We start from the raw sequence: 19,443 nt of genomic DNA, 5'->3' as shown, positions 1-19,443 counted from the left end.
GTGGATGAAAATGAAAACTGAAATCCAATTTAAGCCGGTGCCATGACCTAAATTCAGCGGCTGATGCCAAATCCTGACAACTGTTGGCATACTGCATTTACTTCAAAAATTTTGAAATAGAAATCCCCCATAGATGTTGTTGTTTAATGGTTTTTAAAGTGCTGATTTTATATTGAGCAAACTTTGCAACAATCATCTTGATATAATTTGTATAAAAATATTATTTTCATCGAAAAATGACTCAATCCATTCAGCCATCCCTCTGCTGTCTATCTGCCTATCTCTGTAAATATCCTACGTTTATTTTCATGGATGAGTAGCTAGCATTTCAACTTAACGCCTTAAGATAGGCTTGAGTGAATATGGTAAGCCAGTGAGAACTAAGGCCAGATACAGTATTAGACAGGTGTTCCCTACAGACATGTAAGAAACAAAGGTAAGGACAGGAAGTCAAAACAATGAATCCTTGAATAGCCAGCAATCATTAAAATTCAAAGGAGGATCACTACGGTTTTCAACAAAATAAATCATTAGAATAAGGAGCTTAAAAGGATTAATGTGATTCTCTATTGAAAGCCTAGTGAATAAGTAAAGCATAGATTCTTCTAAAACACTGTGATACAAGACAGAAGGTACATGCTGAAAAACTGCACATTCGTCAAAAAGATACCCCTTGAAAAGGGATCTTCAAACTTGCAAAATTGGAACTAACAAAAGCCTTGTCAGTAGTATCAAAAAACCCCATATTGATGAAACAATAGTGCATGTTCCATTAAAGCTAATTTCTCCAATTATTAGCAACTTTTTTAGCAACGCCATTAAAAAAATTAGCAGTATTTCAACAGAGAAACAATAAACTAAACATGTTTTTAATGTTAATAATACTATTGCAGTTTCAGTTGTTATTAGCTAGAGTACCATATGCATGGTAATTTTGAAAGCTTATAGATAAAGTTGTGACAAGTAGAACTGTCTTTCTGCAAGAAAGCAAGCAAGAGAGAAGAAAGCATTTTCCTTCTGTGGTATTACTTTCAATGAGTTGACAACAAAGGAAGTCTTGTATAATGCACAAGTGTTGATTCCTGCTTCTGAAGTAACTCTTTAGTTTAATCCACTGTACTTAGTATACTTTTACTCAATAATTTATGAGGTGCACTTACTTAAAATTGCCTGCTGCCCTGAGAAGGTAAGCAATGATTCTATTATAAAGAAGAGTAAGCATAAAAGGGCAAGTTACTATTGTTGAAATATAATAGTTTCATTTGGAGTTCAGGGCTTTTCTCCTGTTTCAGGAGGTATTGGACTCAGATATCATTTTGAAACTAAAATAAAACTAAACTCCATTTTGAATGGTATATTTGCAGTGATACTGAATCTTTATCCCTTCCTCAGAAAGCAGTATAACCATTCTAAATCTTCAGTATCTACTGCTCGTTTTTTTTCCCTTCCATCTTATCCAAATATTATCCAAAGTCATAAAGCTGACAGGCAGTTATTAAAACATATATTTTATGATATAAGAGGCTAGATTTCATGTCCTATAAATTGGTACAAATTCAGTTGGACTTGGATGGTTTGCAGCAGTGAAAAATCTAAATTAAGATATGAAGATGATGGGAAACAGAAGATGTGCTGGATTCAAACACCTGCTTTGCGTCTATAGAACCACATCTTAGTTACAGTCCAAACTGGTCCATTTATTGGTGTAATAGAATGAAACGATCCTTTAAAGATACATAAAAGCACTTTTCCCTGACCTTTATAAAACCCAGATAAGCACTAGGAAACAGCTAAACATTTTGATTTCTAGCTAAGTTCTAAGCAGGAACTCAAGCCAAAATGAAGAGTGAGAGAAACGGGATTCACTGGAAAAAGACCAGGAAGGGATGCAAGATGTAACAGGGATTTTTTTACCCCCATAGTTTACATACTGTGACTATTCTCTTTTTTGGTTTTCTGCTGTAAAATAAAGTCATCTGGGAGCATTTCTAAGCAAACTGTCTATGGCAGTTATTTGCCTGAGCCTAAAGATAGTGAAGTCAGCCTACAAAGCATCATCAATTTTTAAAAAAAATTTGATTGCAATATTTTTAATTGTTCTAAAATAACTCTGATATTAGAAAGGAAAAAAAAAAAAGCTTTGTTTTTAAAATGTATGCCTCACATCTAAATGGATGGATCTACTGATTACTATCAAATTACTGTTTGGAAGAGTACGTAAGTTACTAAGCCGTTAAAAAGATATTCAGGAAATGCAGCAATTGTAGGATCAGTGACAGGTTAAGATTAAAATGTACCTGTCAGTATTTCTGTAGTATATTGAATATTGCTTTTTTATTCAGATTCTATTTTTTCTGGGCTTAGCAGATCTTTTTTTTTTTCATATTGCCATAGGCAGAATTGGGGAAAGCATAACTTCTGAAATACTGATGTGTCACAGATGCAAGAACTATAGAAAAGATTTAATTTTGGTTGATTATCCAAATCCACCAACTGCTAAAAAAAGAATAAATTAGGTCATCTGTTTATTGCAAAAAAATATTCCCCCATTAGAAGTACCCAAACATTGCCAACAAGAATGCTGTAATATTAGTTAAAGGGCGGGTAACTATGGTTTCCTTAATGTAGGTTTGTTGGTTAATAAGCTAAAACCATTAGCTACATAATAACTAAAATGACATTAAGAAGTATATTTTATCTTGGTAAACAGGGAATCAGATATGCAGAGTTGCATGTCTAATCCCTTGAACCCTAAACATATTTCTTAAAATGTGGACATCAATTTATTATTTTGAATGAAAATTCATGAGCACCTTTCTCATGAGAAAACCAGTTCGTCTGTGGCATTAATAAATAAAAAGGAATGTGAAGCTATTTCCATCAGCCTTTTTCCCCATGTTTAACACACACTTCCAGTTTGTGTTATTTCTTTGATGGCATAACTCACATGGTATTTAGAAGTACTGTAAACACACTGGTATGCCTACCAAAAAAATTCAGCCAGACAAAAAATTCTTCCATGTTTCTGGGTCATCATTTTTTGGAACTCCTTTCATAGGTTTTTATTAGGAGGATATAGGTGAAATCAGAGTTCTGACCCTAACAGCTTTAAAATTGCCTTATATTCGGTGCATACTTGAAGCCACCTATAATGCATTTATCTCAAAGCCTCATTCATGAAGGCCCAATACTAGGTGATGACAGGGTCCCAAGATCTGGCCTTCATGTTGTGTAAATATCGTATCCATATCTCCCAATAGTACCTGTATAAACTTCTCCCCAGTTTTGAGGGGATGCAATATTTCCAGCCAGACTTGCTGTAATATTTTGCAGCTGCTCTCAACTACTCTCAGTTACCGCTTGCTGCCTGGCTAGCTGGTGTTCTCCTGCAGTGGATATTCATTCTCTTCTCTTTCACTTTAGCCATTTTCATGCAGATACATGTAAGCCCGCTCTATCGCTGTTGTAACAGGAGTGTCGTTCTGCAGGAAATCTGTTCTTTACACACCCACTTATATCACCCTATCTGCAGATACTACTTTACCTATCTCAGTTTAGCTACCTGCACAAAGCTACCTCCCAAGTATTTCCCCCCGCTATATAAACAATTCTCCATCTACAGTAACTCTTGTTCTCACTCTTCTTTCTCTTAGGCCAGACTTCCACGACAGCTAATGGATAGATACCCTAATTTTCCCAGTTATGCAAATGGCCCCTTCTCTGTAGAGATCTCAGTCTCTAGCTAGGTCATCCTACTGTGGAATTTCTGTCCACAGTTTTTATGTAGTAGGGAAACTGTACTTTCCTGTATTTTCAAATAGCTGAAAGGCATTTCCACTGTGTTCAATACAATACCTCAGACTGGTTCAACTGGAAGTTTTCCATCTGAATTCAGCCCACCCTGGTTTCTGTAATGGCTAAATACATGGTATTGTATTTGTCTCCTTCAGGTCCTTGCAGCCCTTAAGCCACTGTTGAGCCTCTAAGGGCTGGGATGGCTATAAGGGCCCAGAAAGGTGGCCACGGCACAGAAAAGGTAGGGAACACTAGTAGGTTACCATTCCCAGTAATAAGCATGTAATTATGAGTGCAAACAAGTATATTTAAGATCCTATTTGCTTTACATATATGGTATGTAGAGTTATAAACTGTTTTTTTTCACGAGGCTTAAAGCTTTATGTCCCCTATCCTCAATAAAATCAAATGTTTGTTGATGCCTTACTCTCTTACGTCCCCCACAAAATTCCAACCTTAAGTCTTGCTCACATTCAACTGTGGCTGCAAAATTAGAAGCTGTTTTTGAATATGTAGCTCCCAGTGCACCTTTATATACATATACACACCAATTCTGAACAAATTATTTTTATGGTTGGCACTAGCTGCACTGGCGTGTTTGAGAATCTGACAGATTTCTGCATATGTAATCAAGATCTCAGTAATCCTACATAATTAGCCCACATCAACTTTTCTAAAACAGTCATCTTTCCGTATAATAAGAGGGGATGTTTACAAGGTTCATTTATCTTTACAGTCGGTAATTTAATAAAACTGTGTTTCCAAGACCTTGACATTGAGTTAACAATTGGAAAAGGAAGTTCTGGAGAAAAAGAACTCATGAACACCTTGGTCAATGACTTTCCTTGCATAGGAAACTGCAGGCAAAAGTTCTACTGTGTTTACTGGTTACAAGAAAGCGATCAAGGTGAGGATGTACCCAAAGAATGAACAATAGTTGGCTCCTTTGAAATGCTTTTGCCCCACACTTTTATGAACTCACAGGTATGTTCTTATGTTCACTTAGGGGAGCTAGCAGTTGGGAAGATACGGTTTTCAAAATACCTTCAAGAAAAAGCCTTAAATCAGAACTACAAGTTTTCTTGGCTTTGAAAAAGGGACGGGCAGCAAGATTTCACTTTAGCATAGTCCAGTGATTAATTTGTCCAAGGGTCTTTGCTCAAGCTATTAAAAAAGAGTGCTTTTATATATACACTTACATATATAAAATATGTATGTTTACATTTATTAAAAAACAGACTGAGAAGATCAAGTCAAGGGAAAACAATTAAAATTAAAGCTTTCTAGAAAAATACAAAATTGGGATATTTGAAATGGTGAACTATAAGCAAATGGCTTCATATTCATATTTCCTAGTCACGGGTAGAATAACGATTACAGAGAATTGTCTTGCAGGGGTATAAATACATTATAAAGATGCTTCCTTGGAAGATGCTAAGAAATCAAAAGATATGAAGCCATTGGAGGATAAAAGCCTGAAGCAAAAGGACACATTACATTTTTTTAAATCAGAACGATGGATTGCTATTAAATAATGTTAAGTAGTCCTATGAACAAACCATGATTTGGATAAATTATCTAGAACCCAATATTTTTTGCATTCATATATGAAAAAAATAAATATAGAGAGAGAGTTTTCCCCTGCTTCTTGGCCTAGGAAGAAAAATCCTGGTTAACTAGAACTAAGAAAAAGTATATCATGTAAAAAAAAATACAGATCAGTGAGAATAAAACAACAAAAAGAATAGTTCCCTACCCATTACTTCCCACTGTGTGAACTTTTGACATATCAGCAAACTCTTCCTTTCGCTTGCTACTAGTGTTGTACTGCTCACTGTACAGCTTTAAGGACATCTGTTCAACAGCATCTCTTTGTGCTTCCAGATAGCATAGCTGAACCTCAGCCTAGAAAAAGAAAACAAAGAGAAAAAAAACCACAACAGAACTTTAAAAAAAAAAATTCAGAAAGAATGCATTTAAAACAAGTACTTTTGGACTGCAACAATTTTAACCAAATGATCCACACTATCATTTTTCTTCTTGCATGATAGTCAAAAAGGCTGAACCATTAAGTCAGAGAAAAGTACAGTGTATTCCCAAATGCTAGAACTGAACTATTTAGGTTTCTATCAGAGAATGTGCTATATATTCCATGAGATGTATATCCAATCAAATGCTGCATAATGTCTGGACATGAACAAAAGAGATATTAGAAATCATGCACTATGACAAAACAGATAGATACATAAAATCATATTTCTCACAGGCTTCAAGACTGATATTGTTAACACGTTGCCTGTGCTTCATAATTAATGAAAGCCATATTGCTATAGGAATTTTTGTTTTAAATAGTACGTGTAAACAAACCCAAGCAAATTGGCATTATTCACATTCTGCTTTCCCATATCTGGCATCCACTGATTACTCAGCAATTTTAATTGCAAGGAAAAAGGCAATAAGTGAGATGTGCTGTTTTCCATCAGACTCTGTGCCTGGCCAGAAGAATGTTGAATAATATTTGGCATCATAACTTATTGAATAGACATTTTATTTATTGCAGCTGTGGTGATCAGTTTTATTCTGAGGCTCAGAGAACCAGATGATAAAAGGATGAAATCTGCTGTTTGCCACACTTGCCCCTAGGAACAGGACAAAGAACAGAGGGTAGAGTAAGTTCAAAAGCACTTTGGGACCAATATGCTATTGTTTTCTTTTAATATGCTTCACTGAAAGAAAAACGCATTACAAATTCTGATAATGCTTCAAGACCTGCTACTTCTGTGTAACTACATACTCTTATTTCCATTAGGAGGGGAAGGCCTGCTTAACTGTTTGGTGCTATGCTAAGTAAATGCAACAAGCATGGAGGAAATTTTGTGTAAGGACTCTCACATTTTCTACTGCAGGAGGCAAGGAAGTGAAGAGTTTGCTTGGCTGCCGACAGCATGACAGAGTTACCAATCTGTGGAACAACGGTAGCTGTGAAGAGAAAGCAGTGAAAGGGCTAGAAAGGAGGAAATCTGCAAAAAAACTGGGAAAATGCAGGCAAGTGAAGGGAAATAGGCACTGAAGAATGTCAGTAGGGAAAGTCTGAAGGAAGATTGGAATGTCTTTATAAGCTTGTGGTAATAACAGTTACATGTATATTTGCTTATGCCTTGCCTTGGTGCAATTTTTGCTGAGTAATAATGTAGCTGATTTGGAAATTCCATTTCCTTTTAAAATTTCTCTTTCAAACATTTACAGCTTTCTCTCTCAGTTGCTTCTTACAGTGAGATTTATTATGTTTGGCAGTAAACCCCAATATGTTTTTGAGAAATTAAAAAAAAACAACAAAAAATATTAGCAAATTTCCAAGGATATAGAAGATAAAAATTCCAAGTAAACGATGCAGGTCTTTTAGTGTGTACATAAATGAAATACAAGGCTTTCATACCTAGTCTAAAATAGTGGAAAATTAAACCACACAGTGTCACCAATGAAGAAACATTATCTGAATACAAGACTAATTAGTTGAGACTGTCCAGTTAGAGTAAAATGTTAAGGTCTGAGAGAGCTATAAAACATGCTCTTTCAGAAACTATAATTAAAACTGCTTTTTATATAACTCAGAAATGACCAAAAGCAGCAAATAAACAAACATCGTCACCTTCTTGTTCCCCGTCCACCCCCAAGTACATTTTCCTTTAGGTTGATAAACAATTCACTTCCATAGTATACAGGGGTTCCTGATCAAGTTTCTCTTTTGGAAGGATTCTTCACCAGTGAGGATAATCTTCCAGCTGAGTATTTTGTATTGTCCACATAAGGGTATGGATTTGTTCTTTTAATTTATTCTTACCAGAAAGAGGTTATTCACCAGTTGTTTTTATTTTGGTTATGATTGACATGACACTTTCAGTCTAAAGCCCTGTTGTAAGTGACCAGCAACTTTCTAAAACAATTACATTATCAATTAAAATCTTCATGATTGTTTTAAGCCTAGAGGTGAAATCTTGTGGAAAACTTTAAGCAAATAATTTCCCTTATTTTCAGGATGGGTTTGGAAAACAAGATAAGTAATTCTTGCCTTTTTCCTTTGGGTTTTGGGTGGTTTTTAGGGGGGGGTTTGGGGGGTTTGGGGGGGGGGGTTGACTGTTGTTGAAATTATGTATACAACCTCCTCTTCCCCCCACACCTCCCCCCACCTTCCAAAAGATGGGAATTCACATGTCACCTAAACTCTGGAACCTCACACATATGGATTAAAACTCAGCTCTTAACTATATGAACACATGCTATTTCTCAAAGAACACAACTATCCCAATGCTTGAGATACACATTTTTCTGGCATTTTCTAATTCCCCACTCTATAATTTCCTCTATATTTTAAAATAAGAAACAAGAAAAATAAAGCAAGCAGCTTGATACAGATCTTTCATTCTCTGTTCACTTGCAAAAATATTTGTAAACAGGCAAATCATTAATGTATATGGAAAATGGGAGAAGAAAAAGGAGGATGAAATAGAATAGTGGGGGGAAAGGAAAAACAGGATGGAAAGAGTAAATAAATATATGGAGAGGGATGAATGAGAAACCACTATTTCTTCCTCACAGGTATAAGGCCCTCTTGTACTGAGGATTATGAACTCCATCAACGTCATACTCTACGACTCCTGAATACAAGAAATTGTGTCCCAATTCTTGTACCTCAGAAGTATGATCCCTCTATAAATCAACTATTTTTGTTTTTAAACCCAATTTCTGTCTTCAACGATTGTGAATACTTACAGCAACTCAAACTCAGGCAGCACAGAGTTTCAGATGGATCTCTCTGATTTCTTTTTATGAATTCATCTATCTCGCTGCTGTACTTAAGCATTTTTTTGTCCCTGTTCCACTGATATCAACCGCAAATCCAAAGAGGCTTTGAAGACCTCGAGTAGGTATTGATCAGTTTAAGTCTCAAAACCCTACATTCTGCAGAAGCTGAACTAACAGGCACAAGGCACAATCTAGAAAATAGTACACAGCACAGATATGCAATAAATCTACTGCAGTTTATTTTCAAGTTAAAATCTTTAGTGATAACGAAAGACTAGTTTTGAAGTATTTTGGCAGAATAAGGTAGCAACTTTATTAATTGCTAATCAAATATAGAAAAGTGACTTGCTTTACCTTCTATCTTATTTGAAGTGTGTATTTTCAGATTGCCCCACCTGCGCTTTCTTGTTACTTAACACAGCTATAAGAACTTAATCTCTATCGCAAACACAGCTCTATGGACATGAATATCTAGCAAATCCTGAGAAAGTCTACTGAGATATGCATCATCCCAAATATATATAATAGAAATTGGGTGGGAGGCAATCATTCCTTTACTCTTAGTGCCCCATCTTAGAAGTGGAATTCAGTTTCTTCTTTTTTTCAGAGGATGTAGCAAGTCAGAATCTGAAAAATTGAACATGGAAAAAAAACGCCAAGGAATGATACTCAGCAGTTGTTTTCCACTTCATGGTCCTCTTCTAATTGACAATTTTTGCAGTAAAACCACAATAAATATGCCGGTGATGGTCTGGTTACACACTTGTAGAGATTCTCTAACAGTCACTGTCCTACCAGGATGGAATGAGTTTACAATATTCTGTTGTAAATTAAACTGAGATATTTCCAATAATCAAATGACAAAATGGTCTCATTTTCCTGACCCTGGAGGATCCAATCTCTAAACAAGACTATGAAAAAACACTAGTCTCTGGGGAAAAAACAGGGAAAAAATTCTATACTAGTGTCAAATATTCAGTTCTAGTGATCGATTAATTATGGTAAATATTTTCAAGGCTATTGTCAGAAAACTCATTTTCTACAAAGCAAGACCTTATAAATAAACTGAGGGAGCCTGGGGTGCAGAATCTGTTCCTTAAGACTGGCTTTGCATGACAACATAGAATGTCCTTTACTATACAGATCACTATATAACATGAAGGGGTAATCAGTGACAATACAAATCAATGAAAATACATTGTATTTCTTGTTAGACCTAATGTTAGAATGACCTTATTCTGAAGTGGAGAAAGACAAGACAAGGGATAATGGCTGTTACTGTGGGAGGAAGGAGATTGAAAGGTTATATTGTATACAGTGTCAAATGAGAGACTCAGAATTTACACCGAAGTAAATTGGAGATGAGAACTCAGAGCTAGTATTGTTCTGCTGCAAATTTTTTTTTTATATTGGAATGTACTAGAATAAATATCACTGAATTGGTGTTTGTCGTGGTTCAACCCCAGCCAGCAACCAAGCACCACGCAACCACTCACTCACCTCCCTCACAGCGAGATAGGGGAGAGAATCAGAAGGGTAAAAGTGAGAAAGCTCATGGGCTGAGATAAAGACAGTTTAATAGGCAAAGCAAAAGCCACACGTGCAAGCAAAGCAAACCAAGGAATCCATTCACCACTTCCCGTGGGCAGGCAGGCGTTCAGCCATCTCCAGGAAAGCAGGGCTCCATCACGCGTAACGGTCACTTGGGAAGACAAACGCCATCACTCTGAACGGCCCCCCCTTCCTTCTTCTTCCCCCAGCTTCATATACAGAACATGATGTCACATGGTCTGGAATACCCCTTGGGTCAGTTGGGGTCAGCTGTCCCAGCTGTGTCCCCTCCCAACTCCTTGTGCCCCCCCCAGCCTGCTCGCTGGTGGGGTGGGGTGAGGAGCAGAAAAGGCCTTGGCTCTGGGTAAGCACTGCCCAGCCAGAACAAAAACATCCCTGTGTTATAAGCACTGTTTCCAGCACAGATCCAAAAATTAGCCCCATACTAGCTACTGGGAAGAAAATTAACTCTATCCCAGCCAAAACCAGCACAGTATTGAAAGGAAAGTATTTTCAGACAGTGTTTCCTAGGGAGCACAAGTCTTTAGTTAAGAACTATGTTACTGTAAGCAAACTATTCTGTGTTTTAAATATACAAATTATAATACATTCAGTTGAATGTGAATTATGAAAGTATCCTATCTTGCATTATTATTTCTCTACAGTGCTGTAGAAAAACTATACCACTGCCACACTAGACTGTAATTACTATAAAATTACATATGAAATACAGACATAGTTCAATTCCACTGCCATTATCTGAACTTCAGCTGGGTAAAAACATTGTCTCTTAAATTAAAGCACAAATTCGAGTTTCCACCAAACAAGGAGGTGGTCAGATGGCATCATGCAGCATGCAGACTTAGAAGGTTCACCTATATGTATATTTTATAGAAGTGCAAACTCAGCTGCACTATTGTAAGAGGATGCGCATCCCAGCTTGGCACTCTTTATATCTTTGTAATTGGTGAATTTCTTGAAAGATATAATTGGGAGTAATTCCTTACCAGAATTAAGTTGATCACAGTTGCACTTATGTGGTCATATCTATGCCCTCAAGCATTTTTTGTTGTTTTCTGTTCACAATATTCTGTCTATTTCTCCACATGATAAAGTTGTGGAGAAAGCTTTATTACAGGACATGAAACAGACCCTGGCTCTGTCACAGATGCAGCTACTGAATAAAATTATGTTGAGGAGTACACAGCTCAAAATATCTTCTATGGAGATGTAGCTTACAGAAAGAGTTCTTTGGCAGGCAGGAGTTTGACCAAAGACTCTATACAGACAGACTTCATCATCCACCACTCTGTCCCCACAGCCAGCCAACAAGTCTGTTGCTGAAAACATTTAGGGTAGAAGCAGTACTTCCAAGAAGTCACCCCAGCATTTAAAATGGCATTGTATAACAGAATCATAGGATCATTTAGGTTGGAAAAGACCTTTAAGGTCATCGAGTCCACCACTTGGCAATGTTAGGCTTCTTGGACTTCAAGTCACTTCTTGGAAGTACTGCTTCTACCCTAAGTGTAGGCATTTGTTTTTGTTGTTGAAGCAGGATGGTAACTCTTATCTTCTGTTGTTTTTTTTTCTTTTCTCTTCCCCCCCACTCCTTCTGCATAATTAAAACAGGGACATTGCTGCAGTTGACTTCTTTCGCAGTCTGTTACCCTTCTTGCTTTTGGCTCTCCTGCCTCTTCGATCCTTCATCTTGCACACTCTCTTCAGGACTGAATCAGATTAAAAAATAATCCTACAGCATAAAATGTGTTTACTGAAAGTTGAACATTTGATAGTCCTATTATAAAGGACACGCTGTGTTTTGATCATGCAGGAAATTAATTCTGTTAATCAGGGCATGCTTGTTACCAGTTAAAATCTTAGCAAAGTGTTTTTATCATCATAAATCTCAGAAATGCTTTTATAGTAGTAATAACTTTATCACTTTGTTTTTCAGTGTACTAAAACCATCACAACAATGTGAAACCTCCACATAGAATGAACAAAATTACAAGGCAACAACATTCTTGCTTATCAAGGTACTTAAACTCATTGTAGAGTTTAAGTAACAGCAGTAACAGCAAAGTGAATTTTAAGCCTGTCCACAGGAGCCATAAAATGAAATTTTAGATAGAGTAGGGCTGTGTTATAGTAAGTAGAGCTTCAGGCAATTCCAAGAGCCATCAGAAATAACAGGGGGCAACACCTTTTTGCAGGGTTTCCCTTGGCTTTCAGAAACACTTTTTTTTTTTTTTCTGTTTTGTTATAAAGATTAGGAACATGACCTGTGACTTCAGGACTGTGGAGTACAAATGCAATCAGTAGCGTGGCCTCAGCAGCATTGTCTGACCAAATCCATGGAGGTGTCCTGATCATGCTGTTAATTTAAAATCTGGAACTCTGGTGTCTAATTCCTGACTGTCCCCCTGCCTTTGGTTCTGTTCAGTGTGACACTAAATACAACACAAGAGCGTGGCCTGCCCTGTGCAGCAAACAGATCTCAGCTATGTACCCAGAGAAGTTCCCTATATCACAAATACCAAAAAAGCATTGAAGACAAGTATGAAAGGATTAACCCCTCCAGAGACTTCCAAGACTGTGGATAGTTTCCGACAATAGCATCCCAAAATGGCAGGGTGAAAAAAAGTCCTTGTAAGAGTGGGAATTCAGCAATGGCCAGTATCTTTTGCTACTTTTCTCGTCTTCCAGGTCTGCACCTCCAGCCTGCAGAACAAGAGAGTGACAGGCAGGATGCAAAAAAGGGATTGTAACAACCAGGGGCCAGGTGGGGAACAGGCTTGCTCTGACAACAGAAAGGGCTGGGATGACAGAACAGTGCTTGCTAAAACCAGGCAGAATACACAAATTAACAAGGATGCAGATCCAGCCGAACCCATCAACATAACAGTTAAGAGTGCACTTCATCGAAACTGCCACATGCCTTCCAGCTCCTTCAGTGACACTTCTTCCCTTGCCAAAAACAAGGACTGTAAGCCCAAATAGTCCCATTCTTACAAATCCAGAAGAATCTGTCCTATTAAAGTAGCAAATCATCAACTCAACCTTTTGTCTTGTTTTTTTTCCTGTCTGGCAAAGAAAACAATTTGTTATGGCAGGTCAGAACACACATATGTTGTACTTAAACACAAGGTTGAATACCTTTCCAGGACAGCCTCAAGATCCCCAAGTAGTCAAGAAGAAGAAAGACTAGTCAGACACAGAAAGTCTTTCCTCAATGTGCTAAAATTGTAAACTTAATCTTACTTAATTAAAACCTCCATTATTTGCACAGGTCTGATTGTTCCTACCATTCCCTCTGTTTGCACTTTTAGAGCAATGAAGTGGCTTAAAAAGAGATTGTTAAAGAGTCTGCATATCATCCAAAGCACTGATATTTCTAAAAGTCATGCTCCTCTAAAAGGCTTGTGTACCAAACCACATGGACAGGCAACACACCTAACTCGGTCTGTAAGGCTGGGTATTCAAAATGGCCATGGCCTTAAGGTTAAAGTTACCAATGTTCAGAATTCAGGACAGCACACATGTTCAAGAGAAATTCCAGAGTGATGGTGCACATTCCTCCGCCCCCAACTCTGCAGCAGATTGACACGTACATTTCTATTTAAAAATAATGAGGGAAGGTAGGTCTTGCAAAACCAATACCTCCTAGGAAAAACTACCCAACACATCCCAAGAAGGCATGACTGAACTAATATAAAAATGTTACGGCCTTTTTCTTGGAAATTTTGCTCAGAGATCTACTTTGAGCATATTTTAGAGAAATCTCTTTTCTCACCACTGGGAGCTGTACTGCCTTACAGTGAAATGAAACCTGATGACTTATTTGTAGAAAGTGGCTTCCAAGTTATCTGAATTTATTATAATGAAAAATCTCATTTGGAAGTAAATGTAAGGTAATTATTTACTTCTTTAAACTTGCAATGTATGAATCTGAAGTTACTTTGGTAATAGACATTGACTGTTAATTAATTTTACCGTACTGTAATAGTATTACTGTTTTATGTTTTGGTATCTTTTAATGAGCAGAGATTTTTGTGTAATTCTGTTACTTATGCTGAAAGGAACATACATAAAATGTAGAAATGACTAGTAGGATGATGCCATACTACAGAAAAAATGTGAAATCTTTTTTCTGTAATACTACATAATTTGTGTGCATGTTACATAGTAATTATTTTAAATACTGCATAAAGAGTTCGATTTTTTTTTCCAAGTAGCTCCATTTTAAACTTCTATATGCTTGAGAAATGTTTCATATTTATTAACCTAATCATTACAAATATGTATATATATATAACAACTAGTTCCACAATTTCCTATACGTACCCACTCACAAAATTGCAGAAGTTTGGGGCTAAAGACTCCTTTTGATTCAATATTTTGAGTGGCTCAATAGTATCAAGCATTTTCAAGTCCAAAGTCCTACACTAAGCTTACCACAAAGGCTCTCATTGAATCCTTATTTGGCTTGTTCTGAAATTGAAGTAGTTCCTTTCCATGCCTAGATCGTCTATTTGATGTTATATTACCCCTAGATATGGGAATGTTTTCATACTATAAAATGTAAGTGGTTTTGTTTGTTTGTTTTTTAAATTAAGATCACTTTTCCCCCTCTTACTGGGAGAATTTTTTTTTTCAACAACTTTTTAGATATTTAACTATTAATGATATAAAATTGTGCAGACGTGAACACCTGACTCTGTCTCCACTGCAAGATTAAATAAGAATAGGCAGAGTATGAAGGAGGATAAAAACTACATGTTAACTTAATGAATTTATTTAATAACAGCAAGGAAATGTAGAGTAGGTATTTTTCTCTGTACATTATTTTTCCTATCCGTATACATGTGAGAGATATATATATACGTGTTTTGAGGAAAATTAGAAACAGAAAATTCAAAAAAGAATTTTGAGGGAATTTTAAAAAATATTTTTAGTAGAATATTAGTAATTATTGCAGCAACAGCAAAACATATACCTGAATATGTTGATTTGTACAACTGCCTTGCTGTGTATAAAAAGCAGGCACAGACTGCTGCTCCTTTGAGTTTATTTATGATCCTCAGATGAGGACCCTCTTGAAGCACCTGACACCTACTGAAGTAGAGGAAACTGTGAAAAGATAACTGTTTTAAACATAAAATATTTGTATTGCTGAGAGGTCAGCTTTGCCGCTGCTGACTTCATTGCAATTTGCATACTATTAAAGCATTACCCATAATGTTTGTAAAATTTAATTTTAAAGCTATGCTGTTAAAGATGTTTGCTGAATTGTAAGCACCTAGGACATTTGGGAAATTTGTTAACACTTTGATAGTATTTCTGCCTCACTTTGCTTTTTATTTAACCCTCCCCCCCAACCACACACTTATTATTCTCTTTTTCCATTTTACGACAATGAATCTCATTTTAATGCAAGATGAGATACTTAAAAAAACCCCAGTATACTGCAACAGTACAGTAATGGAGATAACTTCTCCTTTTATTCTCAATATATTTAAGTTTGTTAAAAATGTCACTAACTTATTTACTTTTTGCTGGGGGCTGAGATCCAATTATACTCCTATAGACTAGAGGTGATGGTTATGATTTTCTACTTCACTCTAATACACGCTTTCTCATTAAATCTCACAGCTCGGTAATCACAGTCATCACATTTGTGTTTCAGTGCTGCATTCATGCTCACATTCTCTTCCCCTGGATTTCCATCCTCCTTCCCCCACCCCCTCCCCCAAGATCTTTATTTACTCCCTGGCAGAAACTGCAAAATTAAAGATGTATAATGTACAGGTACAATATTTGCTTCCTTTGCTCTGCCAGACTAGCACTTCACTCTAAAATACACTTTGCGAAGAACTGATATTAACTGGGTTACTATTGTACATGAACTACTGTTCCTCTGTGAAGTACTATAAAAAAGTTGTCCTTAGATGATAATGGAAAGGATGGAGTAAAGCAGGAACTACAAGAATTACTTTACATATTAATAACAACAATTTAGTTATCAAAACAGTACAGAACAAGAATGCCTTTATACTGTGCTTTAAAAAATTTAGCTTCCTAGGGTTCTAATAGTCTTTTCCTATGGTTCAGGAATGCACAGTAGCACTCAGCCCAGCGCCTGTATCCTTATTTCAAAGAGAATCATTCAAACCGACATCCACCCTGTCAAGAATCTTGACTTTGAGCTGCTAATGCAGAATAAAAATCAATATAAATTTTGATCATTTGATGAATATTTACTTCTTTCTTTGGAGCCTGGGGATTTAGAATTGAAAACTGCTGAATCAAGTCATTTTATTTTTTTGTGTTTGTGCCAACACCAATTTACTACCCTCCTGAAAGTTCCTGAACAAGATGTCTCATGTGGCATACATGTTGGTTTTTCCTGTCAATCATAACTGTGTGCCAGTAGGGAACTATAAACATTTTCCTTTCATACTCTTAGTTGTCCAAAAAGGAGTATTTTGATTACTTGCCTGGAAAAGGTAAACTTGTCTTATTTAGACATAACTGTAGAATGCCTATGTCTATTTTTCTTGGACTGCTGCGGTGCCTAAATTGATACTATCTATTATACATTTTCTTTTCAGTATGAGTTGCTTCATATGAAGAAACAGTTTACAATCATTGCAAACAAAGCTTAGTAACACAAAACAGATAAAGATCTATATTGACATTATCAGTTCCCCTATGTATTTTCTGAAAAACTGCATGAAAATTCTGACCAGTATAATTTGCACCAAATGTTTGTGAAAATTAAGATAGCAGGAGATAAATAGATCCCACAAGCGAGCAATTAAGATGCAACTCCAGTTTGCATTTCATCTTAAAAAGAAATGTACCTTCAATCTTAATAAAATGAGCTTCTAAAAAATGTGTATGTAAAGCTCCTATGTTTCCATAGTGATTTGTGGGGGGTGGGGGGCAGAGGGAAAAGGAAAAACGATGCTTCTAAATTTGAAAAAGACCTAGATTAGTTTAACAAGAACTGTAAATGCAAGCAATTTTCATCTTGCAAAATTTTTTTATATATGACTCAGTGGCAGACAGGCTTTATCTTAAGGAGCAATTTTGTTGGTCTCTTATAAATTAAATAAAAGTGGCAGCAGCTGTCTTTCAGAAGGCTGATATAGGCTTGCATAGTCATATGATATTATGTAGACAGATGTTTTAAATAAAATAAAATATTTAGATTGCTAGATACCTTGCTAGATACAAAGGCAATTATAGGATGTCTTTGTTAAATTAAATTTCTCATTCTTCTGAGAAGAAAAAAAGGGAATTGTCCTGGAAACTGTACCAACAGGAAATGATTCTATATCTAAAACAGCTGGAGACTGTAACTAATATAAATTTACTTGAAAATAAAAATGCTGTATGCCTCTAGAGACATGCAGCAACATGCAGTAAAAACAGATGTGATATAAAATTATTTTTTAAAACCTCAGTTTATATATACATATAAAATATTAAGATATGATCCACTCATGTAGAGAGACTGTTCAAGGCTAAGACAAAGTAACAGAACAATTAAAGCCCTAAAATGTAACAAAAGTGACATCTCTTTTCTAACAATAAAAACTTTTTTTCATGAATACTGTCTTTTCAGAAACATGTTAGACACCTTACTTTGACAAGGATTCTAATGTGATAACACTTTATTGCATTACCAAGACAAAATTTAGTGGAAACCTTTTATCTCAGCACTTTAAGGTAGATTTTGATTCACATCTATGTTATGTGTGTCAAAGCTCCAAAAATAACTTTAAAAGAAAAACCAATATCCAGCACTCAAATTCTTTAGATACTCTATTTAGGAAAGCGTTCCACAGTGCAAAAGGGAATTTTGCCAGGGTAAAGACTGCACAATTTGGTCTTATGTGAACTCTTTAAAAAATATACCACACATTCTAGCCCCTGACTACCTAATGCAACTCAATCTATTTGCTCTTTCCATTTTTGTTGAAAACACCACAGTATAACAGACTGCTTTCTGTGTACTTGCAGTTGTTTTACTCTTCCCCAAGACCTCCGTTACAAACTTGTCATGACTCCAGGCCCAAATCTGCTGATTTGGCTAAAGCACCTAAGGTCTTCACTTATTCATAAAGCAAACATTCCGGGAGGAGTACATATGCCAAAACGTAAGAATAAGAACTATACAGGTGTGCCTTTCAAATCACCATCGACAAAAATCCATCCAAATTTGCATGGCTGCCTTCTTCCTTGCTCCCTAATAACATGATACTGTAGAATCACTTGTTCAGGGTGCTTTTTATGTAATATTGTTCCATAATTTGAACAATGAATTAAACATTTTTCTCTCTCTCATATCTAACAAAAACACCCCAGCTAAATAAAACCAAACCAAATACACCCAAGATATCGAAAGTGCTATAGTCCCTATACAGCAAGAGAAGTAAATGGTGTTAAAGATTCCTTTCAGAAAGCTTCAGGTTGGATTGCTTTCATTTTTTCCAATAGCCTTAATTGGCTAAGTGCCTTTGGGCCAACTAATACCCAGAGAGACCTAAACTCAGTAATCTTGTAAATACAATGATTTCAACAGATATTCATCAAAGACATGACCATTACACAAGATACTGCCCGTTTGGTGCTGTATTACTTCTCATTTAAAATGTAGTTAAAATTCCTGAATTAATACAAGATTTACTGTTACAGTATTCTGTGCTACCAAGAGTCCAACAAACAGGAGACATTTGGCTATTATTACTTAAGTTTAGACAGATATTTAAATGGATACAAACAAACATTTTCATTTCACAAGGAAAATGAGCCAGGTCCAAAGCATACTGAGAATAGCAAAATCATTCCTCTCAAGATGTAGATGTCCAAAGATGACATATGTGTGTAACAAATATTCACATGACTATACAACTGCATAATTTAATCTTTTTCCTTCAAACAGTATTAGGAAGTATAACTGAGATTACAATAACATATCACAGTATCATATGCATACCTGCTGCATCTTTTTATTTTAACACCTGAGCCATGAAAATGTGACTTTTCCGCAGCTAAAATAAGATGCATATTTACTCAGGGAATCTGAAGTTCAAGTACTACAAAAAATATCTGTCAAGGGAAAGCTTTAATTAAAGGATGCACATTTCCAGTAACCATAAATAAGACAATACTTTGTGCCCATAGAGTACATGTAAAAAACCATTATACTGTTAAAGAAGTTGAGTATTACTACATGTGGATTCTGGGCACTCAGATTATGATAAACCTTAATCTGTTTCTGGA

At 36.0% G+C, this 19,443-nt stretch overlaps 1 protein-coding gene across 1 annotated transcript in view; it reads right to left on the bottom strand.

Moving 5' to 3' along the window:
• Positions 1-19,443, bottom strand: part of AKAP6 (A kinase (PRKA) anchor protein 6) — a 226,514-nt gene that overhangs the window by 79,460 nt on the left and 127,611 nt on the right. The window contains exon 7 of the mRNA XM_010574289.1: positions 5,552-5,700. Coding sequence (XP_010572591.1) covers positions 5,552-5,700 — 149 coding nt within the window. The remainder of the gene's footprint in view (positions 1-5,551; positions 5,701-19,443) is intronic.

The sequence above is a fragment of the Haliaeetus leucocephalus genome, unplaced genomic scaffold (assembly GCF_000737465.1).
Source record: "Haliaeetus leucocephalus isolate CR32 unplaced genomic scaffold, Haliaeetus_leucocephalus-4.0 Scaffold417, whole genome shotgun sequence".
Classification (NCBI taxonomy): Eukaryota; Metazoa; Chordata; class Aves; order Accipitriformes; family Accipitridae; genus Haliaeetus; species Haliaeetus leucocephalus.
The sequence above is the reverse complement of the archived record's forward strand: the minus strand, read 5'-3'. Positions and strand labels throughout refer to the sequence as shown.